This window comes from Podarcis cretensis (assembly GCF_951804945.1).
Source record: "Podarcis cretensis genome assembly, chromosome: 2".
Taxonomy (NCBI): Eukaryota; Metazoa; Chordata; class Lepidosauria; order Squamata; family Lacertidae; genus Podarcis; species Podarcis cretensis.
In genome coordinates, this window is record NC_137171.1 from 63945046 (window position 1) to 63968739 (window position 23694).

The window sequence follows — 23694 nt, forward strand, 5'->3', positions numbered from 1 at the left end:
CGGTTTGTGTGTCACAGAGCTACAATTCCCAGCAGATAACAGGGGACATGTTATATTCTTGAATCTTCTCTCTAGTCCAAATTCTGGTCACTGACATTCTCTCTAAGATGGATTTTATGTGAGCTCACCCCTAAGACAGCACATGGCACACCAATCTGTGAGGAATTCTTGAGTGCAGAGCCTACACGGTTAATATTTGCAGGAGCAGCCCACAAGTCCTTGCTGTTCCATGATTGGCCAGAAGCGTTCTGCTTCACCCTATTTATCGCAGCATTTTTGCTGGAAGGTGCTAACGTGTTTGAGTGGCGGAGACAGGGAGACACCTGCGGCAAGCAGTAGCCATCTGGGGGAGGCAAAGGGAGGGTGCTTACCCCCCCTTGTCCCCGTGGCTGCCACAACCATGAGGAGCAGACATAAGGACACGTGGATTTTGCCCTTGCTCTTAGCTGGCTTAATTCAGCCAAATCTGGGACAGGAACAACAGAAGGTAAGATATTGCAGTACCATTCAATGGGTGCTCAAACAGGAAGATAACCTGGGATCTGACAGCTCTTGTATTCTGGTTTGAAACCATGCAATATCAGACAGCAGGGTTTGGGGAGGACGAGCAACAGCTGCCTAGTGATTTATATAACATAATACTCTCTGCACAATCAAGCACCCCTTATGAATCTGCAGCCAGTGGGAACCAACCTGATCTGGCCTGCGTAGGGACCAGAGATTCCATACCACAAAATTATGAGCAGAATGGCAGGTCCCAGTTTATATTCATCTCCTCTCCCACAATGCCTTTGAAATTGTGTATCTAGATCAGGGTACCGTATGTATTTGAGCCTATATTGTTGTGGGCATTGTCAGAGGATAAAGGGAGTGCTTCTTTTAGCCGTGTAAACTCGCTGCTTCTTATCAAGTGGTGAAAGGAATGGAGCGCATTTTATGATCAGCCTGTCCCTGTGGTGTCCCCCATGTGAGCTGGCAGGCTCTGTCTTGCTAAGCTAGTTTCTGAACAGAAATTTCACGTTTTCCAGGATGATTATATCAGTATGATCTTGTGAATTTTGACCTGGATGCTGCTGGGCAAGCGCTTTACACGATAAGACACCTCCACGGAGGCTGACCCTCTCAGCAACTACTAGTTAGACGGCTATATCTGATGTCCAGTATCAGAGGCAGCATGCGTCTGAATGCCAGTTGCTGAGGGACATGAACAAGAGAGTGCTATGGAGGTTCACGTTCCGATTGTGGCATTCCCAAAGGCAGCAGGCTGCCCACCACAAAAACAGAATGCTCGACTAGATGGGCCAGAGGAGCATAAACCTAGGAGCCTGCCTTATACTTAGTTTGACCACGTAGCTCAATATTGTCTACTCTGACTGGCAGCAGATATCCAGAATTTCAGATGCGGTTGTGTGTGTGTATTCCCAACCCGGTCAGATGGATGGGGTACAAATAATAAAATTATTTTAAAAAATATTATTCTACCTGGAGATGCTAGGGATTGAACCAGAGACCTTCTTCATGGTACAGCAGGTGTCCTGCCACGGAGCCATGGTCCTTTGTCCAATCCAGCAGGGTCCTTCTTACATCCTTAGGTTCTTGCCAGGAATGCGATAAATACCCATTTGTCTTATTGTGAAACTCAGAAGATCAACCTCACAGGATAGCTGCGATGATAAATGATACTATGGTTGCAAAGGACCCAGTGCGAATCTCACCCCCCAGCTCCTAACTGATATCTGAATCCCTCCTAGGGCAGGAGGGGAACCCAGAGATATAGTGCTGCAGGTCAGGCGGATCCTCTGTAGCACGGAACTTTAATCTCGAGCAGGGAAAGGGGGAGATGTCTAAAGCACGGGAGATGGATGCGACTTGTGCACCAATGTCATCAGTCCAAAGGACAAGGTTAGGCAAGATAGGATAGGTCCCATGTGACTTGTTTACTCCCAGGGCTATCTGCACAGGCTGGTAGTGTGGCAGAGATGTGAGAGAAGCCTCAGTGACATCTTATTATGAATAAGAAAGCCACATATAATCTGCCTAAAAAAGGGAAGCACAATAGTCACTTTGTTGCTGCTCCATTTAAAGCGGTTTCTGCTCATACCTGCACTGATGCACAAGACCAGTTTGTGTGGGTCACAGAAAGATGGAGGGGCAAAACCAAGTGAAAATATTAAATCACCATTCCTAGTAGAGCACGAGACTCTTAATCTCAGGGTTGTGGGTTCAAGCCCTTTAAGCAAAATATTCCAGCATTGCAGGGGGTTGGACTAGATGACCCTCGGGGTCCCTTCCAACTCCACGATTGTATGTTTCCATTTCTCTCCAGAACAGCAGCTGTGAGGCGGGGTGGGGAGACTTTGGCCTCCAGATGTTGCTGGACTACATCTCCCATCAACCTCGGCCAGCGTGGCCAGTATCAAGGCCAATGGAAGTTGCAGTCCATCAGCAACTGCAGGGCCAATGGAAGTTGCAGTCCATCAGCAACTGCAGGGCCAAAGTTGCCTCATGCCTGCTGTACAAGATGCCCATTGGGGCACATGCCAGGCATACTTGCTAGGAGACAGGCTGCATTGGATTCCGGCAGAGCAAACACATTGGATGGTGCTGCAGAGGTACAAAGACGTCGTCACTTTTATTATGGGAAGGAAAGAGAAGGGCTTCCAAACCTGTTGCCCCCAGTCTCAAATACATCTAGCCTTAGTAGACTGTTCCTGTCCTGTTCCCATTACAGTGGTACCTCGGGTTAAGAACTTTATTCATTCTGGAGGTCTGTTCTTAACCTGAAACTGTTCTTAACCTGAAGCACCACTTTAGCTAATGGGGCCTCCTGCTGCTGCCGTGCTGCCGGAGCACAATTTCTGTTCTCATCCTGTAGCAAAGTTCTTAACCCGAGGTACTATTTCTGGGTTAGCGGAGTCTGTAACCTGAAGCGTATGTAACCTGAAGCGTATGTAACCCGAGGTACCACTGTACAGCAATCTACTGTGCTGACTGATGGGAGTTGCAATCCACAGCATTTGATGGAGAAACAGCTTGCCAAATGCTTACATATACCCCTGCCCTCTCAAGGCTATCTTTAAAAGCCAAGGAAATGACAGTGCTTCTCCAAGCTTTTCATTCCCGTGGTCTGTTTACAACGGTTGAAATGTTTGTCCATCTTTTGTGGGTTCGCTGGCCAGTGCTATTTTTACCCTTGTGCCTTCTACCGCTACTTAATAACTGGTCTCAGAAACTGACTCCTCTTGTTCTGTGCCTTCGCTTAGTATTTTTTGTGTGACGTGCCTTTGGTTTGTTTAGAGCCAAAAGATGTACTCAAGTGTTAATCCCTCTCCACAGTTAACATTCCCCTTCCTATCCCACGGCTGTAATCCGGGATTTGACTTGGAACAAAACTTCGAACGCAAACAAATCTGGGTTGGCCTGCAGTAAAGGGGACCCATCTCTGTCATCCAGCACCTGTCCCTGCAAACTGGAAAAGTAAAACAGCTTTAGCAGTGCTTGATCTGTGGCTTCTGACGCAAATAGATTTCCTCTCTCCTGCCGTGAACCAGAAGTTCAGAGCAAATGATGAAGTGTACCAATCAGAGCCTAGTAACCATGTGTTTCTAGGTGACCATCAAGAGCTAAGTGGGGGCAGTTCTTCAGTCACCAATTATAAACTGCTCTGCCATAGGACGTTGCTTTATATCAGTCCAGACCAGTATTGACTGGCAGGAGTGCCAGCTTGGGTGCCCAGAGCTGTGGCTGTCATACAGAGTACATGGCCCTGGCACTGAAATTTGTGGGTGCCTGGCCCCTTCATGGGAACTTTTGTGGGTGCTCGGGCACCCAGGGCCTCAGGAAGTTGGCAGGTATGACTGGCAGCACAGCTCTCGAGAGTTTCAGGCCAGGATTTTACCCAGCCCTACTCAGAGATGCCAGGAAGTGAGCCCAGGACCTGTAAAGCAGGTGTTCTACCACTAAACTTTAGCTCTTCCCTTCCTCACCACAGAGGATGGAATATATTTTCAGCATCCAGCACCAGAAGGGTGTGCCCACCCTACTGTATTTATTTCATCTTTCATTATACACTTCCTCTAAATACATTCATAGGTTTGTCAATACCTCTGCTTGGAAGATGCTCCTGTGCCTTTTTGCCAGCTCTGAAGAAGAAGGGAGTTCAGCAGGGATGGCTTCTCTTATCACTACATCAGACACACTGGGCATTTGCACCCGAGCCATGCACCCTGCCACCATGCATTCACTGAGCTTGGGAAGGGGCAGACACAGGCAAACTCTCCTCCATGCACAGGGGAAATCTGGGCCAGCCCTGATGTTCCCGAGTCCCTGCAGACAGAGGTGCTGTTGTCAGCCCTGCAGTATTTTGTATCGTAAAGCTGGAAGTCACTGAAGAGCTCACTGCCACCCATTTAGACTGTGTGGGATGACTGGTTCTCATACTACTCTAGAGGTAGGGAATTTTTGGCCACCTCAGCCTGCATTCTCTTCTGGGCAATTTGCCAAAGGTTACATGCCAGAGGAGAGCAGGACAAGAGCCAAAAGTGGGAGGAGCAACCAATATAATCTTTGCACAGTAGGCTGCGTTCTGCACATGCTCACACATCCCTCTCTAGCCAGGCAATCGAGAGTTGTTTTCAGAATTCTGGGGCACAGTTTAGCCAGGCAAGCAAGGCCAGTAAAGTCCCGAAGGCCTGTTAAAAAGACCTGCATGGAACATTTGGCCTGAGGTCCCCCTCCCCTGTTGTGGTCTGATCTCCTTCCATGGTATGGGCACCCAGGTACACTTGTGGAAATGTATATGAGCTGTCAAAGCAGCTCTTAGAAAAGCCCTGGTTCAGATCTGCATTCCAGAGTATCTTCTTTCACCTCCTTATCCTTCTTCAGGTAGAGTCTCTCTTGTTTCCCTCCAGGTGGACTGCTACAACACGAAAGCAGGAACAATCTATGACTATGGGGCTCTCACCATAAACGGTGATGAGTACATCCCTTTCCAGCAGTACTCGGGGAGGATGGTCCTCTTTGTCAATGTGGCCACCTACTGAGGACTCACAATGCAGTACCTTGGTAAGCTTCTTAGCTAGGAAGAGAAGCCTAGCTAGCAGCACCTGCCCTAGTGGTGGATACCTTCAATGGGAGGCACTAGACTTCCAACAATGTCAGAAGCTGAGAAAACCTGTCTCTTAAGCCCAGAAGCATGAAGACTAGCTAAGATTATTTGGTAGGGATGGAAATCATCTGTTCTGTGATACTTTCCTCTTTATTATTGTGTCACATGCAGCAGATGAGATCTGGCCTAAGCACAGGTTCCAAGACTCAACCCAGGCATATCTACACTTAGGCAGATTTGCCTTTCCCTTGGGAGATTCAGGACAGATAAATTACTCCTTCAGGCAGCGCATCGTTAATTTATGCAGTGATTGCCACCAACCTGGATGCTTTAAAAGAGGATCGGGCAAAGAGATGGATGAGGTGGCTATTAGTAGCTACTAGTCATGATGGCGGTGTTCTGTCTTGATGGTCAGCAGCGATACTGCCTTCTGAATACTAGCTGCCAGAGGCATCAGGAGGGGAGAGTGTTATTGTGCATTGGTTCTGCTTGCCCAGTTCTCACGGGCATCTGGTTGGCGACTGTGAGAACAGCATGGTGGACCAAATGGACCATTCTTGGAGGTTCATCTCCACAATGCAATGTTCAGAGATGCCACGCTGCCTCTTGTTGACTTCAGGATGGCTCCGTCACATAAGTATGATTTGAGCCAAGTGTTTTGTTGAGCTAAGTCCTGCAGGTGACTTCTAGAGGGATAGCCGATTGTATTCTTTTGGCACCATAAATGGTAACCATTTTTATTGTGGCATAAGCTTTCACCATCAGAAGTGTGATCCTCAAATGGCAGGTATGTGGGGTACAGGTTGTAGCTGAAATTGCAGTGGAGTGCAGGGACTGTGGCATTTCAATTAGAGTCTGAATTGGGATTTTGCTCTGTTGGTGATTATGTTGCAGAACTGAATGCACTACAGAATGAGCTGCGAAATCATGGACTGGTTGTCCTAGGTTTCCCATGCAATCAATTTGGAAAACAAGAACCTGGCACGAATGCAGAAATCCTTCCAGGACTGAGGTGAGTACACGACTTGATGGTTATGCCAGGTAACTCTACATTCCACAACAGGCTAATTTAGAAAGCCTCTTGTCTTTAATGCTTACAGTTGCTCACTATCTCCTTCTCCTGTGGCTCTACCATGTACCCCAGAGCAGACTCACATGCATGTATTGCTAATTTTCACTTCTCTTCTCCTTCTGGCGAGAAGGTGGGGGCAGGCAACAGACTCTTTAATCTCTAGGGAACTTACCTACACTTCTCTGGAAATAGTGATTGCTTGGGAGCAGGGAATGGAAAGGATATTTACGGCTGGGCAGCAGGGACTGTGCCTAATAGATTCTGAGCAGGGGCCAGGAGGCTGTCCTCTGAACAGAGTAGAAACTTTTCCTTGTTGCAGCCTCTCTGCGAAAGAGCTGGTTAAACTTGCTCCTTCTGTTCCAGATACGTCAGGCCTGGAGGAGGTTTTGTCCCAAATTTCCAGCTCTTTCAGAAAGGAGATGTGAATGGGGATAAAGAACAGAGAATCTACACCTTCTTGAAGGTTTGTATCGGCTCCTTTGAACCTCTACCACCTCTCATCCTGGCTCATGAAGATGTTAAGGGAAATAGCTTGGAGCTAAGGATTCCGCAAACAGAACTACGCTCCAATGATGCTCTCACTGAGAGACAGGGGGGCATTTCTAACCAATTGATTCCTTTCCCCTTGTGCCCCCATTAAATCTGCTCCAGCGGTTGACCACTGTGAGAACAAGGATGCTGAATTGCCTTTGGCCTGATTCAGCAGGGTTCTTATAATCAGGACTGGGGTCTCCTATAAAAGAGCTTAAGAGATGGAGCAGGGGTCCATAAGGGGAAATCAGTGAGACGTGCCTCCCTTTCTCTCCCTCTTCTGCCAGCGTGGGTCTCCAATGGACACAGGTCCCTCCCATAAATAGATCATGGCCCTCCCATTAATGGAAATGTAACTCGGGATCCAAGAAAGTAAGTTCTCTTTAAGCAAATGCCAGGGGTGAGGCTGCCAAGAAAATTATATGTTTTTAGATAGGCAAGCACCTATGTGGAACGTGGCAGAAAGAAAAAAGCAGCTGGGGAGGGGGAGAAATTTTAAGCAGAAAAGCAGCTGGTGAGGAGGGGTTAAGCACCTTCTTCCCTCCTGACTGGTATTCATTTAAGAACAAAACAGGTTGTTGCATCATTATTCACTTGCGGATAGGGCAGTTTGGCCCCTTTTTAGGCTCAAATGTCGCTGTCAGGAAGTACATTTCAGGCTCCTCTCTTCTTGTTCACAGTTGCCTACATCTCCCCTACACCACTAGAGCAATGACGAAAAGCTTGTTTTTATACTTCTTAAAGCACCTTCTCTCAAATGGCCTTCATTTCTAACAACAGAAAAGTAAATAATGCTTTTCTTTCTCTCTCTGGTAGAACTCCTGCCCGCCTCCTTTAGAAAGTTTTGGTGACCCCAAGAAACTTTTTTGGGAACCGCTGAAGGTCCACGATATCAAGTGGAACTTTGAGAAGTTTTTGGTTGGTCCGGACGGGAAGCCTGTGATGAGGTGGGCACACAGGACCAACATCGGCACTGTGAAGAGCGACATCCTGAAATACATGAGAGAGCAGCAGAACCTGTCAATGGGCTAGAGGTCATGTAGATGTAGAGAAATAAGATGGGAGGGGTGGGGAGACCTGTTGCTTTATCCAGAACCAGACATTTTATCCTCAAATCACAGAAAAAGAAACTGAACTTCCTTTGACCAAAACCAAAAGGTTAAGATATACTGTTAAATATGTACTAGTTTATTCAAAATCAGACTGCAACCCTTCCTTGACTGACCTGTTTTCCCAAACACACTTTGGAAGAGAAAGTGGGCCTCAGCTTTCCAGTCCCTCTCTAGGCTTCGCTCCCACCATGTTGTAAGTGGGATCTCTCCCTGCCATCACTCCAACTTTGAGCCCATCGTAGCACATTGGTAGCATTGCAGGGAGGTTGACGAAGAAGACCCTTGGGGTCCCTTCCCAACTCTACAATTCTGTGATCAAAGCTGAGTGCAGTGGTACCTTGGTTCTCTTTTTTTAAATAATAATTTTTATTGATTTTAACATATAAATGATAAAATGTACCACAAAACTTATCACTTATACCATCTTTTTTGACTTCCATCAGCACCTCTGATAATCCACCGTTTTTGTTCACTTCTTATATATTTCTTAACTTTATATTGCCTTTAAGTCTCTTAACAAATTATCCTTTCCCTTATTTATTTTTGTAATACTTCCAATAATACTCCTCACAGAACTTCTTGCAAACCTACAAACGTCGTCTGGTCTTCACAAATACTTTTCAAATAGTCCGTAAATTTACTCCAGTCTTCCGGTACCTTGGTTCTCAAACTTAATCTGTTCCGGAAGTCCATTCCAAAGGCGCGCTTTCCCATAGAAAGTAATGCATGATGGATTCATCTGTTCCAGACTTTTTAAAAACAACCCCTAAAACAGCAATTTAATGTGAATTTTACTATCTAACGAGACCACTGATACATAAAATGAAAGCAATAATCAATTAATATACTATAAAATAAGTAAGACAGTATTGTAGGTGATAAAAATTAAAATTATTATTATTTTTTACCTGCACTGATGCTAGTCATTGTTTGGATGGGGTGCTTTTATCCATTTCCGTAGTCACACAATCAATCAATCAATCAATCAATCAATCAATAGCTGAACTGGGTTCCACACAGTCACAAACCAAATTAACCAAAAAAGCCTCAAAACAAAAATGCAAAATAAATAGCAAACACAAAGCGCCAAACTTAATCCATTCCGGAAGTCTGTTTGACTTCCGAAATGTTCGAAAAGAAAGGCTCTGCTTCTGATTGGTGCAGGTGCCCTGGAAACAATAGCCGACAGACGCATCAGATGTTCAGCTTCCAAAAATTGTTCGAAAACCAGAACACTTACTTCCGGGTTTTCGGCATTTGAGAACCAAGGCATTTAAGAACCAAGGTATCACTGTATATTACAACACACAAAGTAGTCTTTTGTTTTTGATACTACGACATTAAAAGTATGGGATCTCTTTCCCCACTCTTTGTTAACATATTTATATGCAAATATATATTCAGCAGTCTTTAGCCATCAGGCTTTATAAGTCAAACCACACTCACTTCTATCTATAGAACTCAATTATGCCAATTTATGGTGGCATAAGCTTTCACACACTAGTGCTTCCACCAGGGCAGCCAACACGGTGCTCTCTAGTGCTTGTTGGGACTAAAACTTCCATCAGTCCCATCAGGCATGGCTAATGGTCAAGAATGATAGGAGTCATATCCCAACAAGATCTAGAAAACACCATATTGGTTGTCTCTGGTTCACATCACTATCAGGTCTCAGAGATCTTTATTTGCAACCCTTTGCTATAAGAACCCAACTCACACTGCTCCTGTTAGGGATGCTAACAGATGGGATCCACGTTTTGGACAGCTCTGGATAAGGCACAGCCCACCTCCCTGCCACAGCAAACTGAACTGACCCTCCCAGGCCGAGAGGTTATGTTGACTGAAGTTTCTCAAAGATGGCACCGCTTCCTCAGGGTGTGGATGACAAGAGAGAGGGATCTGGAGACAAGATGATGCATCAGTATGAAGGTTGGGTCTGAAAGCTCCCAAAGGGTGGACCTAGCCCAAGGCTGCGAAGGGACAGTGGAGCAGCTCTTCTAGTGCATTCGTGCTGCCCCACAACTCACCTTTGCAGAGATGCAGTCCTTCTGATCAGCCCCACGATCCTAGCCTCTTTTGCTTCCACACCCACCCTGTGTATGAAAAACTGCCTAATAATAATTAAAAAAACAGCAAGCACTCAATTCAACTTGTGAGAGACTCTCCTTTAAGCAAGGGTGCAGATCTGGTGGCAATACAAGATGTGTGTTCCTTGGAGAATTTGGATCCTCTAGCTAGGTTACAGTCTTAACAAAATGGGAGCTTGTCTATACTGCCATTAGCATTCTCACTAAGCCAAGACCCTCCACATCCATCCCAGGCAGCACAGACAGTGCTCAGGGATTATGGGAACTGTGGTTCAGCAGCATTTGGTGGGCCACAGGTTGGGCACCCCAATTTATAGGGTGCCTTTAGAGGGTACGAAAGCCATTCACATAATGATCCTTTATGACAACTCTAAGCTGAGTCAGTATTCTTCCCATATATAGAGAGATGCTTGCTTAAGGCAACCTAATGAGTTTGCTATTTAGGTGAAAATGGAACAGAAGGGGTTTCTGGCTAGAGCTCATCCTTTTTTGCTCTGTGTTATCATACTAAAAACTGCCCCTGTTAAAGAAAAGAAACCAGTTTTCCCACTACAAAACCGTGTGATAGCATTAGAATCTGACATCCTGAATCCATTCTGTATCCAGTTGCCCTGGTTCAGGCAATTTCCCCTTGGTGTTCACTTCATGCAAATATAGATTCAAAGAGAAGATAAAATACACAAGCACACAAGCACACAACACACACACAACTTGGATCTTCTCTTTCACTTTTTGCACTGTGGATCAGGGGTAGCTAACCAGTGGCTGAACTGCAACTCCCATCATCCCTGATCCCATAGCCCATATTGGTTGGTGCTAATGGGTCCAACATCCAGAGGACTACTGGCTCCCCATCTATGCTGTGCAGGGAATTATTTCATACAGATGATGAAGGGAAATACCCAACACCCTGACACTCATCCTCTTTTCATTTATGGCAAGCCAAAAGGCATCTAATAAATAGCACCGGATAGCACAAAGGCATAACACTCCAGGGACTGTAGAACTTCGACATAACACTCCAGGGACTGTAGATCACAGGAGGGGAAATCACACTTTATTAGGAATAGAATAAAATTAATATATATAATTAATATCATTTTGCCAAAACAAAATGTCTCTAACATTTATACAATAGGAAGATCGGCAAGCAAAAATACTAGGTGTTACTATTTAGAGTGATGTGTACAGTAAATTCTAATCAGGCTTTCCTTCACCTCTTTATTTCCTATGACAGAAAGAAAAGGGGGGTTACAAGTGCCCCTGCCATAGCATCTATGTTTGGGGTGGTATGCATTGATCTTGTAATGTAACATTTTGTAAATTGTTATTCTTTCCCTCTGTGAGGACAAGAAAAAAGGACCACCCTTTATGGTTACTTCCCAAGGAAAGAGTTTTCCCTGCAGAGTTTGAGGGCTGACTATTTGTAAACATCCAATTCTAGTTTCAAATGAGCCCAGGCATTAACCATTTGAGCAGAGGCATACTTAAATTCCCGGGCACCCTTGGCAAGGAGCTCTACTGGCACCTCTGAAGCCAGGAGATACCGTGGACCAGAAACTCAAAGGGTTTGCCTTTCACGCTCCACTATTGACTTCCTTTGTGGCCATCAGGGTCAAGTCCACTTTGCTCAGCCTCCCTACCACCACCTCCTCCACTGATCTCTCTGTTTGCCTACCTGCCCTTCTTCCACCCTCCACTAGCTTCCTCTTCTGCTTCCTTCCTTTTCGCTCCTCTTGCAACTCATGTCTTTCTTCTCTCCAAGCTCACACCGGGGGCCTGCCGAGGTGCCCAGAGTAGTCTGTGCACCCCGTCCAGCCACCCAAAGCAGTAGAGTGGTGGCCCAGGGAGTGCGCCGATGGGCAGAGAGCCTGAGTGGAGGGGCACAATTTTGGTGCCACCCTGGGCCTGCACCCTTGGCGAGAGCCAACCTGGCCAACCCCTGGAACACCTCTACATTGGAGTATTCCAGTTATTACAGCAGCATGTAACAAGCCATTTGTACCACCTCTTGCATAGCACACTTTGAAAGAAATCTTTATGACAATTAGGTTAGCTGGATCAGCATTTCAAAACAGCTTTTTTAAAGCAATCTGTGGCTGAAACAAGTGTAGGTTTTACAGAAATGTCAAAATAAAGGGCACCTTTGTTTCCTTAGGGATTATCATGCTGAGGAACAGTGAACAGTGGAAACCTTACTGACCAAAGTCTTTGCAGGTTTTACAGACTCTGATTCAGCCACTTTCTATATGCACTTATTTTCTTTTTCATCCTACCTATTCACCGTATGGTGCACCCTCATGATTAATTTGTCTCTTCAAAAGCAACAACCATCACTTCCCTGTATTTCATCTTTCACTCATTCACATTCTAAGGTCCCTCCCATCTTAAAATGAAGCCTCTCCACTTCCACAAGGATGCTGCTGCTTTGTTGGAGAAACCGGCCTCTGTGCGAGGAGGAGATTGGGGAAGAAACCGTATATCAAGTCAGTGTGCAGAATGCCTATAGAAAGCTGAGCCCCAATTGCATCCAAGCTGTTTCATTATACCATCAATGCTCTTTTAAGAGTAACACAGCTGACCACAACACATGCAATCGGTGGTCACACAGCTGTGATTCCTTCCGACTCATGTAAAACAGTGGTAACATCAGCAGTACCACTTATAGCAAAGTTTTTAAACTTTGATTTTATGCAACACATATTCCTCAAAAGCCTTTGCTGGTCACTATTGCCCTGCACCAGGAGTGCAACTCTTCTTCGTTTTTTTTACTAAACTACCACATTTACAGCACAACCTTATTCTGGAGTGAATCCCACTGGCCTCAAGTGGACTTACGCCAAGGAAAGTGGATTGCAGCCAAAGATTAGCTATTCTTGTTAACACATCCAGTCCATCAGGAATCATTTAAAAACTGCCTTGCTAGATCAGACTGGAAGTCCATCTAGTCCAGCAAGCTGTCTTCAAGAGTTGAGAGAGAGAAGCTGTGCAGCAACACCTGCTAGCCTGTTTGCAGACCACATTTACATTGCGTCTAATGGGTTCGATTTCATACTGTGGGATTGAAAAGAGACAGGAACAGAGTTTCAGGCTCAGGAAAACAATGCAGGAAGCTGCCGATACTAAGAGGAGGGTAAGTTAAGGTATATGTATAAACTGAGTATGTGGCGCAATACACAAACAAATACTAGTTTTAACCATGCTGAACAGCACAACTCAGTGGAAGTATAATGTTTCCTTGGGCTAAACCACTGGACTCGACATGCAAATTTTAAAAAATATATTCAGCATGGGAAAAGTATATTTTACTTCCTATACACTATACAGGGATTGGATTTCTCCTTCTCCCTACCCCCTTGCAAAAATTCAGTGTCTGTAACCTGTCCAGGCATTGGCCACAACAGCTGCTCTGCAAAAGTCATTTTGCACATAGAATGTTTCCGCTGCCACCAAATTCAGACGCCGTAAATGTAAAGCTGTCACATCACAGGGGGAATCAGCTAGATATAGGTTCTGTTGACACAGGGCTGCCGGTGTTTGCCACTGGAATCTGATAGTGGATCCATGGCAGTTGAATCCTTGAGGTCAGAAAGAGTTATTCATCCAAATGCTGAGTGAGTGAGAGGGAGACCCAGGTAGTTATTTCCAGTGGTTTTCCCCATAATACTGGGCCACTGTCACTCCTTGGCAGTATCTTCCATACGTCTTCAGAAATTCCTGCTAAAGCTGCTGTTAGCTCAAGCATCCAAGTGTACATGTATTCCATGTACACAGATAAATGTGAATAGTGTCCAGGAGCACAAGGAGGCTTTTATCTGTACATGCAGACTCACATGCGTATATCACAACTCCATTTTTTATGCTCTTGCACATGCCTACAGAGTTAGGCGGGCCTTTGGTTTTTAGGTAACCCAAGGCCTGTAGGGTCTGAAAGACAAAAACACACAAATATTACAAAAAGTGGCAGACAGGTCTTTGATCAACGATATACTATTATGTTCAGCTCACAGAGATTTGAGCTGAACTGAATCCACCATCCCAATCCTCACCAACAGCAACTGCTGAGAATTCCATAGCCAAATGCCCGGTGGATATTTAAAATCTGGCCGATGACATTTAGTATATTTCAGCCGTATCTGCACAACACACTAAACTGTGGTTTAGTGCAGGGGCCACCAGTTTTTGGCGGGTCATCAGCACAGTTACAAAATGTTGAGGGCTAGGTGAAGGGAGAGCTAGGGAGGCCCAAAGACACACACCTCTGGCTCCTTGAAACACTGAGGCGCAAGTTTTCCATGAACTTGAAGACCAGTTAGATCTCCGTGAATCGCATACATCAGAAACTCATGTGACCTTTCAGGCATGAAAAAGATTTGCACCTTCAAGCATCCCGCCTCCTTTCCTCCTATTTGTTCAGGGCCCGTTTGTGTGTTATGATAGTCAGGCTAAGGCAGCTTGAAACAGTACCCTCACAGCACACAGTGTGGCTGCCGTAGAGTGAACCTCCCCAGTTTTGTGTGGCAATTTGGCATGTCACCACAAAGCTACCAATGTCAGGTGCTGGTGATGGCATGAAGGCGTCCCATGCAATGGAAATGATCCACCATGTGGAGCAGCCAAAGGTTTCTGCACAGTTTTCCTAGCAGATAAGAAGACCCTTCGAGGAGAGGAAGGAAAGGCAGCATTCACAATAGCTCTCAGGAATTTCACCAAAGAAATTTGAACCCCTTCCTTACCCGATTCCTTGGGGAGTTGTTTCCCACCGTCTGGCGCTTGCGCGTTCTGATTTTGTGAAATAACACATGGTGGATACCAGGTATATTCTGGCTAAAGTGAGCAAGACATAAATAAACAAGCATAAACATGGCGCACAGCTAATGCATGCTTCAAAATGGAAACTTTGCTTCTCCATCTGAATGGCGCTACTGTGCAAGTAGGAGGCGGCACTGGCAATAGACTAAGCAGAACCGTTCATTCTGGGGTGAACATGCCCTGAGCTCCTTCGAGAGGAAGAACTTAATATGAATTCTATAACTAAAGAAAGAATCAGGTCATGCAACAAAATTTTAAGCCCAGATTCTGCTGGGCAAAGCCAACAATTTCAGATTTTGGAAATTAGGAGAAGCAGAGCTGCTCGTTCTGGGGATTTGCTTGCACCTGAAGTTTTGCACAGAATCTGGCACAATCCTGAGACTCTGATCTTCATTTATTGTTTAACGAGGCATGGCTTTATACTGATAGCCTCCAGTTCCCAGCTGCCTTTTTTCCACAGCCCTGATGCCTTCTGATTTAGTTAACTCACAGGAGGGAATCGGTGGTAGTTCTGAACCGGAGGACGCTCATTTGGCATTGCCGCTGGTGGGTAACGGATCTGCTGCCACTCCTCGTAACCATGATACATGTGGGGCTGGACTGGAGTGGGGCACTGGAACTGGTACATGGGGCAGACTGGGGCCACCGGTCCTGGCTGCGGCTCTGGATGAAGCCTGTCACCAGAATGCTGTAAGTGAGAAAGAAGGAGGCTGAAAATGATGTGAACACAGATAAGCCATACACAAGGCTAATGATTTACTGCTGGAATATCTGGGCACCTGGAGGCGGAGGCATTATTGTTTTGGTTATCCTGTACTTTTCATCCAGGGACATTTCATCCTGGGCTGACTGAAGGAACACCATGCCCCCTTCACAGTATTTTGATTTCACTGTTGCCAGGAGGAAAAAGTAAGAGTAGGCTGAGAAAAAGGAGTTACCTTTTAAATAAAAGCAGTGGGTAGTAAGAGAAAAATGACTCAGATCTAATCTGGACCTACATGCAGAAGCAGTTTTGATCTCCCTGGATAGGTAAACAGAAAGCCATCTATAGACAAATCTGACACTGTCAATTTAATGGGATATCATGCACTATAGTCTGTGGTCCAGAACCAGTCCTTACCAGCTGGGGTGGATTAAAGAGGTAGATCTCTCTCCCTCCCCTCCCCCCTCTGTGTGTGTGTGTGTGTGTGAGTGAGTGAGTGTGAGAGAGAGAGAGAGAGAGAGAGAGACCTATGACCCTAGTAAAATCATCAACCACAATGGCATTGGTAATTGGTTGCTTTCCCTGAAAGAAAAACACATCATTATGTAAAAAAAATAGGTAATGTCCAGTTTGGGGCTAGAAGTTTCACACCTTTCATCCAATTAGGGTTCAATTTGACTGGAAAACATCCACAATGCATAGAAATAATTTATAGGTGCGCCACAGCAAAGAGGATATCATAAGAAGAGGCCACTTGGCCATCTGGTCCAGCATCCTGCTTTCACAGTGGCCAACCCGATGCTTGTTGGAAACCCATAAGCAGGACCCCAACATAAGAGCGGTCTTCCCTCTGGCAGTTCCCAGAAACTGGTATTTATAAACATTACTGCTTCCAACCATAGAAGCAGAGCATAGCCATCGTGGCTAGTAGCCACTGAAAGCTTAATTCTCCATGAATTTGTCTAATCCTCTTTTTAGGTCATCCAAGTTGGTTATTCAGATTAACTTGGGACAGAATGGACTTGTGGGTGAACACATGCAAAAGTGACCCGATTCATTCATTGATCCCTAGTATGAACTGGCCCTAAGGAAGCTACCAAAAAATTATACAAGTGATTGGAATCTGAGCCACGTGTCAAAGCTGGGTCTCAGAAGAAGAAGAAGAAGAAGAAGAATTTATTATTTATACCCCGCCCACCCGGCTGAGTTTCCCCAGCCACTCTGAGCAGCTCCCAATCAAGTGTTAAAAACTATTCAGCATTAAATATTAAAAACTTCCCTAAGCAGGGCTGTCTTCAGATGGCTTTTAAAAATAGGATAGCTGCTTATTTCCTTGACATCTGATGGGAGGGTGTTCCACAGGGCGGGCACAACTACCGACAGGCCCTCTGTCTGGTACCCTGTAACCTCACTTCTCGCAATGAGGGAACTGCCAGAAGGCCCTCGGTGCTGGATCTCTGTGTCCGGGCTGAACAATGGGGGTGGAGATGCTCCTTCAGGTATACAGGACCGAGGCCGTTTAGGGCTTTAAAGGTCAGCATCAACACTTTGAATTGTGCTCGGAAATGTACTGGGAACCAATGCAGATCTCTCAGGACTGGTGTTATATGGTCCTGGTAGCCACTCCCAGTCACCAGTCTAGCTGCCGCATTCTGGATTAATTGCAGTTTCTGGGTCACCTTCAAAGATAGCCCCACGTAGAGCGCATTGCAGTAGTTCAAGCGGGAGATAACTAGAGCATGCACCACGCTGATGAGACAGTCTGTGGGCAGGTAGGGTCTCAGCTTGTGTACCAGATGGAGCTGGTAGACAGCCGCCTTGGACACAGAATTAACCTGAGCCTCCATGGACAGCTGTGAGTCCACTATGACTCCCAGGCTATGCACCTGATCCTTCAGGGGCATAGTTATCCCATTCAAGACCAGGGAGTCCCCCATACCCACCCGCCCCCTGTCCCCCCAAAACAGGACATCTGTCTTGTCAGGATTCAACCTCAATCTGTTAGCTGCCATCCATCTTCCAACCACCTCCAGGCACTCACACAGGACATTCACTGCCTTCACTGGCTCTGATTTAAAAGAAAGGTAGAGCTGGGTGACATCTGCATACTGATGAACACCCAGCCCAAACCACAATGATTTCTTCCAATGGCTTCATATAGATATTAAAAAGCATGGGGGGGAGGACAGAACCCTGAGGCACCCCACAAGTGAGAGCCCAGGGGTCTGAACAATCCCCCAACACCACTTTCTGGACACGGCCCAGGAGAAAGGAGTGGAACCACTGTATAACAGTGTCCCCAGCTCCCAGCCCCTCTGAACACTCCACCTAGCCCTCAGTTCAACTGGCTGTGACCTAAATTCGGTATTGCCTGAGCAGTCCTATTATCAGCAAAGTGCTTTTCCTAGCATGGCGTTCTGTACCTGTTTGTGCTGCTTGAGCAGCTTCTTGAACTTGTCCTTCTCTTCCTTCTCTTTACGATAGTCCTCTTTAAAAATCTGCATCTGGCAGGGAGAGAGAAGGCCACAGGTAAGCGAGGAGCTAAAGGCTTCCCTGTCAACTGCACGCTGGGAAGGAGGCGAGGCAAATCAAAGGAGACCATATACAAACATTCTGCTCAAATCTGCTAGAGCAGCTGAGCTCCATCCCAATCTAGGTGCCCTCGTGGAGCACAAAAGGCGGCACATAACACAGTTCTTTGGCTCTAGACCTCTGTGTGGATATAAGGAGAGGTTGCCCCAGCATACTCTTACAAAGTTCCAGTGAGGTCACATGACTGAAGGAAGTAAGAGGCCATACTAGATTTCAATGGACATGCTAGACAGCAAGAACCACTTCTGGCTGAGGGAGCAACTACCCAATCTTACTTGAACACACCTTGTCTTTGTTTACTGGCATGCCTCTTCCTCCTCTTCTTCCAAAACAAATGACACAATTATCTCTTTTCCCTTAAGGATAAAACAGGCAGCAGATGTGAGCAACCTGTGGAGCAGGGATGGAGAACCTGTGGCTCTCCATGACACCACTGGACTCCCATCAGCCCCTGCCAGCATGATCAGTGGGTAGGGATGACGGGTGCTGTGGCTCAGCAACACCTAGAGGGCCACAGGTTCCCCAGCCCTGCTATAGGAGTGAAGTGACTGAACTGTGGCTTGTGAACTGCATCCAGATTCTGAAGAACTTCCAGAAGGTGCCTTCGCTTTCTAAGTGAGATTTTGCCTCTTTGTTCTCCTGGCTACCCTTTGAGAGAAGGCGGACAGTCTTAGTGCAGCAATGCAGGATATAGCAAGGGATCCCCTGAAGATCATGGCTAGGCCTAGGAGAAGGCAACGGGAAGCAGGCTGATAAAGACAGGGGAGAGAGAGAAGTGGAAGTGCCTAAATTGGACACTGATGTGGGGGGAGGGAACATGGGAGATGAAACTAATGGTGGATAGAAAGGGTATGTAGTAGTCTTTTGGATTTTGGAAAGCACAGGGCAGCTGGATCAGTCAGCAGGCTGGGATTTCAGAGTGGCCTAATTGTCATCCCCTTCACTGCACAGCTTCCTTTTTGAAACCAGAATGTGCTTTCTGGGTTCCTACCTGGCTGTTGGTGAGCACCAACTGCTTCTGAAGCTTCTCCAGCTGCTGCTTCAGCTCCTCCTTCTCCTCATTCATTCTTTCTCTGTCGCTCCGCTCCCGCTGAAAGTCCTCCTCAAAAATCTTCACCTGGCAGGGAACAAGAAGCAGTGAAGTCCTTGGTTCACAGAGATACAATCCCAATGTATGGCAAGCGCCAAGTGTCCTAACGCTGATGTCAGGAAAAGGCAATGGGCACAACCGTGTTTTGAGCCCAACTTCAAAGACGTTAACAACAACAACAACACAACAACAACATTGTACCCTGCCCATCTGACTGCGTTGCCCCAGCCTGGGAGGCACAAGCTTAGGAGGCAAAAGGGACACTGTGTTTTCTGGAAATAACTTTTGTGCTCACAAATGGCATCAAACCAAGGGGAGTCCTAGCTTCATGGAAGCCTGCCATACCTGTTGCTTTAGGAGCTCATTCTGGGTCACCACCTCCTGATGCCGGACAGATGCTCCAGGTTCAATGGGGCTGTTGAAGGCCGAAGCGGAAGGAGCAGAGGCTTGAACATTCAGGGCCTCTTCTAAGGCCTGAGGGGGGTCAGGAACAGAGAGGACAGTTAAAATGGTCTTTTCTCCACAGCAGCTTAGCATCAGTAAACAATATGTTTGCAGATATTGTAAGAGATTTAAGGCTATCTTACTGTCCAGGAAAGCTCATAACCTGGGGTAGGAAAAACTGGCATGGCTACAGAGAAGCAGAAGTATATTACCCACCTTATTAAGCCGTAAAATCTCCTTCTCTTGGTACTCCCTTTGCCTGGTGACTGGAGCCAACTGATCCTGAAGGAATTTCACCCTCTGTTTTAGGTCTTTCACCTCACCGGCAAGTCTCTCCTTTTCTGCCTGAGAAAGACAAAGTCATAAAAGTCAAGACAGCCGTATACCTTAGGACCACAGATCCTCATTCTACCACCCTCCCTCCCTGCCTCAAAACCAGAAGTAGAAAAACTGGAAATGAAATGAATGAGAATGGGGAGAAGATTTTAAAAATAAATTTCAGTCTCCTGCCTTGCAGATTCCTTTACCTTCTTGAGAACATACTGTCACAGACCAGGTGTTGCTGTACTACAACTCCCATCAGCCCCAGAAAGCATGGTCAACGGCCAAGGGATTATGGGCGTTGTAGTTCAGCAACATCTGGAGGGCCAAAAATTCCCCACAGCTGCCACTGACTAATTGTCTATAACTGGGTAGCCTGCTGAAATCTCAACAAATGCAAGTGGCTATAGCTTTGCCATCATAATTCAAACTGCCTGTCCATCCCTCTAACCCATGTCCTATCCTCTCTGGTCAAATATACTATCTAGCTCATCTACCTTCACACTAGACAGGCTTGGTATCCCATGCTCAGTATCTTTGGTCTCATCTTTTATAACAGGGATGCAGAACTTGTGAGTGGGACTACAACTCCCATCATCCCTGACTATTGGCCACGGTGGATGCTGATGCATTTCCAGGGAGTGTCGGACCTCTTATCAGACTCACCTCCTCCTCTTCAATCTTGGATTTAGCCAGCAGGAGCTTACGGTCAAAATCCCTCTGCTTCTGCTCTCGTTCTGCCTCCAGCTCCCCCAGGGCTTTCTGGGAGTCGGCAAGCTTCTGTCGTAGATCTGTTATCTGCCAGGAGGGGAAGATGACATGAAACATGAAACAAACCACAGAACAGAGCTAGAAATACTGCAAACATTTAAAAATATGCAGTATCTCTTGTCTGACTCTATGAGAATACTATAGAGAAATGAGAATAAAAATGCTAATAAAATGGGACATCTCAGACAACACACACACACCCTAGAGGCATTGCCCTGGTATTCCAATGTTTTGAAGTCAAATTAAAAGAGATATTGAGAGGACAACCGGTTATGAATTTTTATTGGAATTAAAACCAGTTCAACTGGAAATGTATCATGAAAACATGCCCACTCAATAGGTAATGATCTCTGGTTTATTAACAGCTGCTCAGCTTGTTACAGCTAAAAATGGGAAAAGTTCTAGGATCACAACACATAAGGAATGGGTAAATAAAATCTGGCATATAGCACAAGCCAAGCTAACCGAAGTAATGAGATTAAGAGATGGCAGACAACAACAATCTGATTGTTCTGGCTGACTGTCAACCATATGTTGAGTTTGGTGCATTGATGCAGGCCAGTAAGATGGCAGACAAACATTTATCATAAAAAGCATTAAAGCCAGAGAGAAAATGTCAGTGCCATATAGAGACCCAGCTTTCCTTCTAGCAACATGCCTGTTTACATTCTTCCTCTCCAACAAGGCATATGAGAGAAACGCAACGTTCTCTGGGTGTCCTATTATGTGAAATAACTGTCACCTATAAAACTTGATTTGTGCAAGGCATTTGGTACCCTGCTATTACCTTCTGCTCGTACTGCTGCTTCATGGATCGGAAATGATGATCCCACTGCTTATTTACCTCCAGCAGCTAGAAGGAAAGGCACAGAGTGATCAAAGGACAGAATCTCAATTCCCTATTGATGTAGCCAAAGCTTTCTAGTCTGTCCAGCAACTCTCTTACAGGAATAGCCTCCTTCAGGCTCTGCATAGATTGCCAAACCTGATAGCACTCAAAGCTGGTTGACCTTGGGCTTCTCTTGAACAGCAGGAGCAGCTTTCCTGCAACAATAAATGCCTAGCAGCAGACCTGCTGCTGCTTATCGGAGGCAGGAGGAGTGGAGTGACAGTGGTAGATTTGGAGTTGAGCAGCAGCGGCACTGGACTGGCTCCACTGCTGCACCAATGCAGCCCCGACCTTGCCACCTCTTTTGGACACATGGCAGCGATGCTGCTGCCTGGATGCTACTGTTGCAGCTCCATCCCACCTGGCATCTCCAGTTAAAAAAGGTGATGCGATGTTAAAAGGGAAGATCTCAGCAGGAGACCCCAGAGAGCCATTGTCAGCAGACAATCCTGGGCTGAACAGAAAAAGGCACCTGACCCTGCTGCTAATGCAGGCTACCATTGTGGGATCACAGTTTAGACCACATGACAACATCATGGAGCAGCAGCTCACTCAATATGTCGAGGGTATGAATCAGATCTCGATGTTTCCAAGGAAAGGGGGGGGGGGCAGATGTCAGGTTCCTGGAGATATGGGAAGCACTGTCTAGTCCCAACAAGAATCAGCCTGACATTTAAGACCGTCTTCAGGCTATCCCTATCTTCTCAAGTGAGGCAAGTAACTGGTAACAGGGCCTTTTGGGTTGTGGCAGAATGTAGGAAGCCAGACCAATGGTTCACGGAGTTCAGTATAGTCTACACCAGACATAGGCAAACTCGGCCCTCCAGCTGTTTTGGGACTACAACTCCCATCATCCCTGACCACTGGTCCTGTTAGCTAGGGATGAGTTGTAGTCCCAAAACATCTGGAGGGCCAAGTTTGCCTATGCCTGGTCTACAATGACTGGTCCTCCATGCTTTCAGACAGGGGTCCCTCCTTGAACCCTGCAAGATGATCCACCTCTGTGGCTCTTCCCTGGTTCATTTCCCAGGCTTCCTTGATGCTCACCTCTCGGGGGTGAGGGGTGGGAATGAAAGCACTGCTCTTTGCTCTGACACTTTCAACGTGATCCGACACTGCCCTGCCTTGTGGTTTGTGGGTTCTCCGCTTGCCGGGGCAGTATTGTGACTCGTTACAGTTGTGAGTTGCCTCAGGAAACTGTGCATTTAAGGGGCAGGAGATGTAACACTTAAAATAATAAATGTGCTGAGCTCTCCTCTGGCCTTAGGTCACTTGGGGCAGGTGTCCTGCTTACCTCATTGCGTTGGTGCTCCAGGATCTTCACTTTCTTCTCACTTGACCCCAACATGCTTTTTCCTGTGGCTTTCTCCTCTGCAGCCCCCTTCTGAAATGATGGCACACAAAAAGATCATGAGAAGAGGCTAAGCCGATCATAGCAAGCAGCTCACAATTCAAGAGCTTCTCCTTCCCAAAGCCAGCATCCAAAGAACTGGACAGTAAGGCCTATTTTCTCCCACAACAACCACGATCCAATATACATTGGAAAGGCAAATAAGAGCAATCACTATTTAACAACCAGGGTGGTTTTACTGTCATGCTTAATGCATGCATGCATGCATGCATGTGGGGGTGGGGAGTGGGGGTGAGGAAGAGGCAGTTCTTAAGCCTTCAAGTGGCTGAAGCAGGAAGTCCAACGGCCACTCCACTCCAGTTCTGCACTCTTGAACAGTTACCCTCCAAGATCAGGCCCAGGGTAGCAGGCCAAGATGAACAGACTATCTGGTTTTAAAACATGGCTGGGGAATCTCCAGATGTGGTTGGACTCCAGTTCTCCTCATCCCCAAGCAAAATGCCAAGGGTCAGGGATGATGGCAGGTGCAGTCCAACAACTTCTGGAGGGCCTCAGGTTCTCCATCTCTGTTTCAAAGGGAAAAGCCTCCCACCTGTTGCTGTCCAGCACATTCTACGCCTTCTGCCTTGACTCCTTCTTTGCTGCCCATCATCACCATCTTCCTGAGCTCCAGATTCTCACACCTACATTGGGAAGGAATAATATTAGCAAGATGAGCACCAGAGAAGAGAAATCATTCTTCTGGCTGGAGCTGACCAAAGACATTTTGCCAGCTGAGGCATGGCAGAGCCCCTCTGCCCCATGGCGTGTGC

The 23694-nt window shown here is 46.4% G+C and overlaps 2 protein-coding genes across 6 annotated transcripts in view; one reads left to right on the forward strand and one right to left on the reverse strand.

Moving 5' to 3' along the window:
• The first annotated feature begins 274 nt into the window (after positions 1-274).
• On the forward strand, positions 275-8159 carry GPX3 (glutathione peroxidase 3). The gene is made up of 5 exons (XM_079968331.1): positions 275-487; positions 4911-5064; positions 6002-6119; positions 6543-6642; positions 7527-8159. Exons 1-5 carry the CDS (start codon positions 401-403, stop codon positions 7740-7742), a joined length of 675 nt encoding a protein of 224 aa, XP_079824457.1. The 5' UTR covers positions 275-400; the 3' UTR covers positions 7743-8159.
• Positions 8160-10944: 2785 nt separating this feature from the next.
• The window catches only part of TNIP1 (TNFAIP3 interacting protein 1), a 49891-nt gene continuing 37141 nt past the window's right edge, over positions 10945-23694 (reverse strand). For all 5 annotated transcript variants that reach the window (XM_079968244.1, XM_079968241.1, XM_079968242.1 and 2 more), the window contains 11 exons: positions 23475-23565; positions 22826-22915; positions 21430-21495; positions 20538-20669; positions 19767-19895; positions 19452-19580; positions 19008-19133; positions 17848-17928; positions 15212-15409; positions 14646-14736; positions 10945-13836 (listed from right to left, as the gene is read on the reverse strand). In XM_079968244.1, the coding sequence (XP_079824370.1) occupies positions 13793-13836; positions 14646-14736; positions 15212-15409; positions 17848-17928; positions 19008-19133; positions 19452-19580; positions 19767-19895; positions 20538-20669; positions 21430-21495; positions 22826-22915; positions 23475-23565 (1177 nt within the window). In that variant the 3' untranslated portion in view covers positions 10945-13792. The remainder of the gene's footprint in view (positions 13837-14645; positions 14737-15211; positions 15410-17847; positions 17929-19007; positions 19134-19451; positions 19581-19766; positions 19896-20537; positions 20670-21429; positions 21496-22825; positions 22916-23474; positions 23566-23694) is intronic.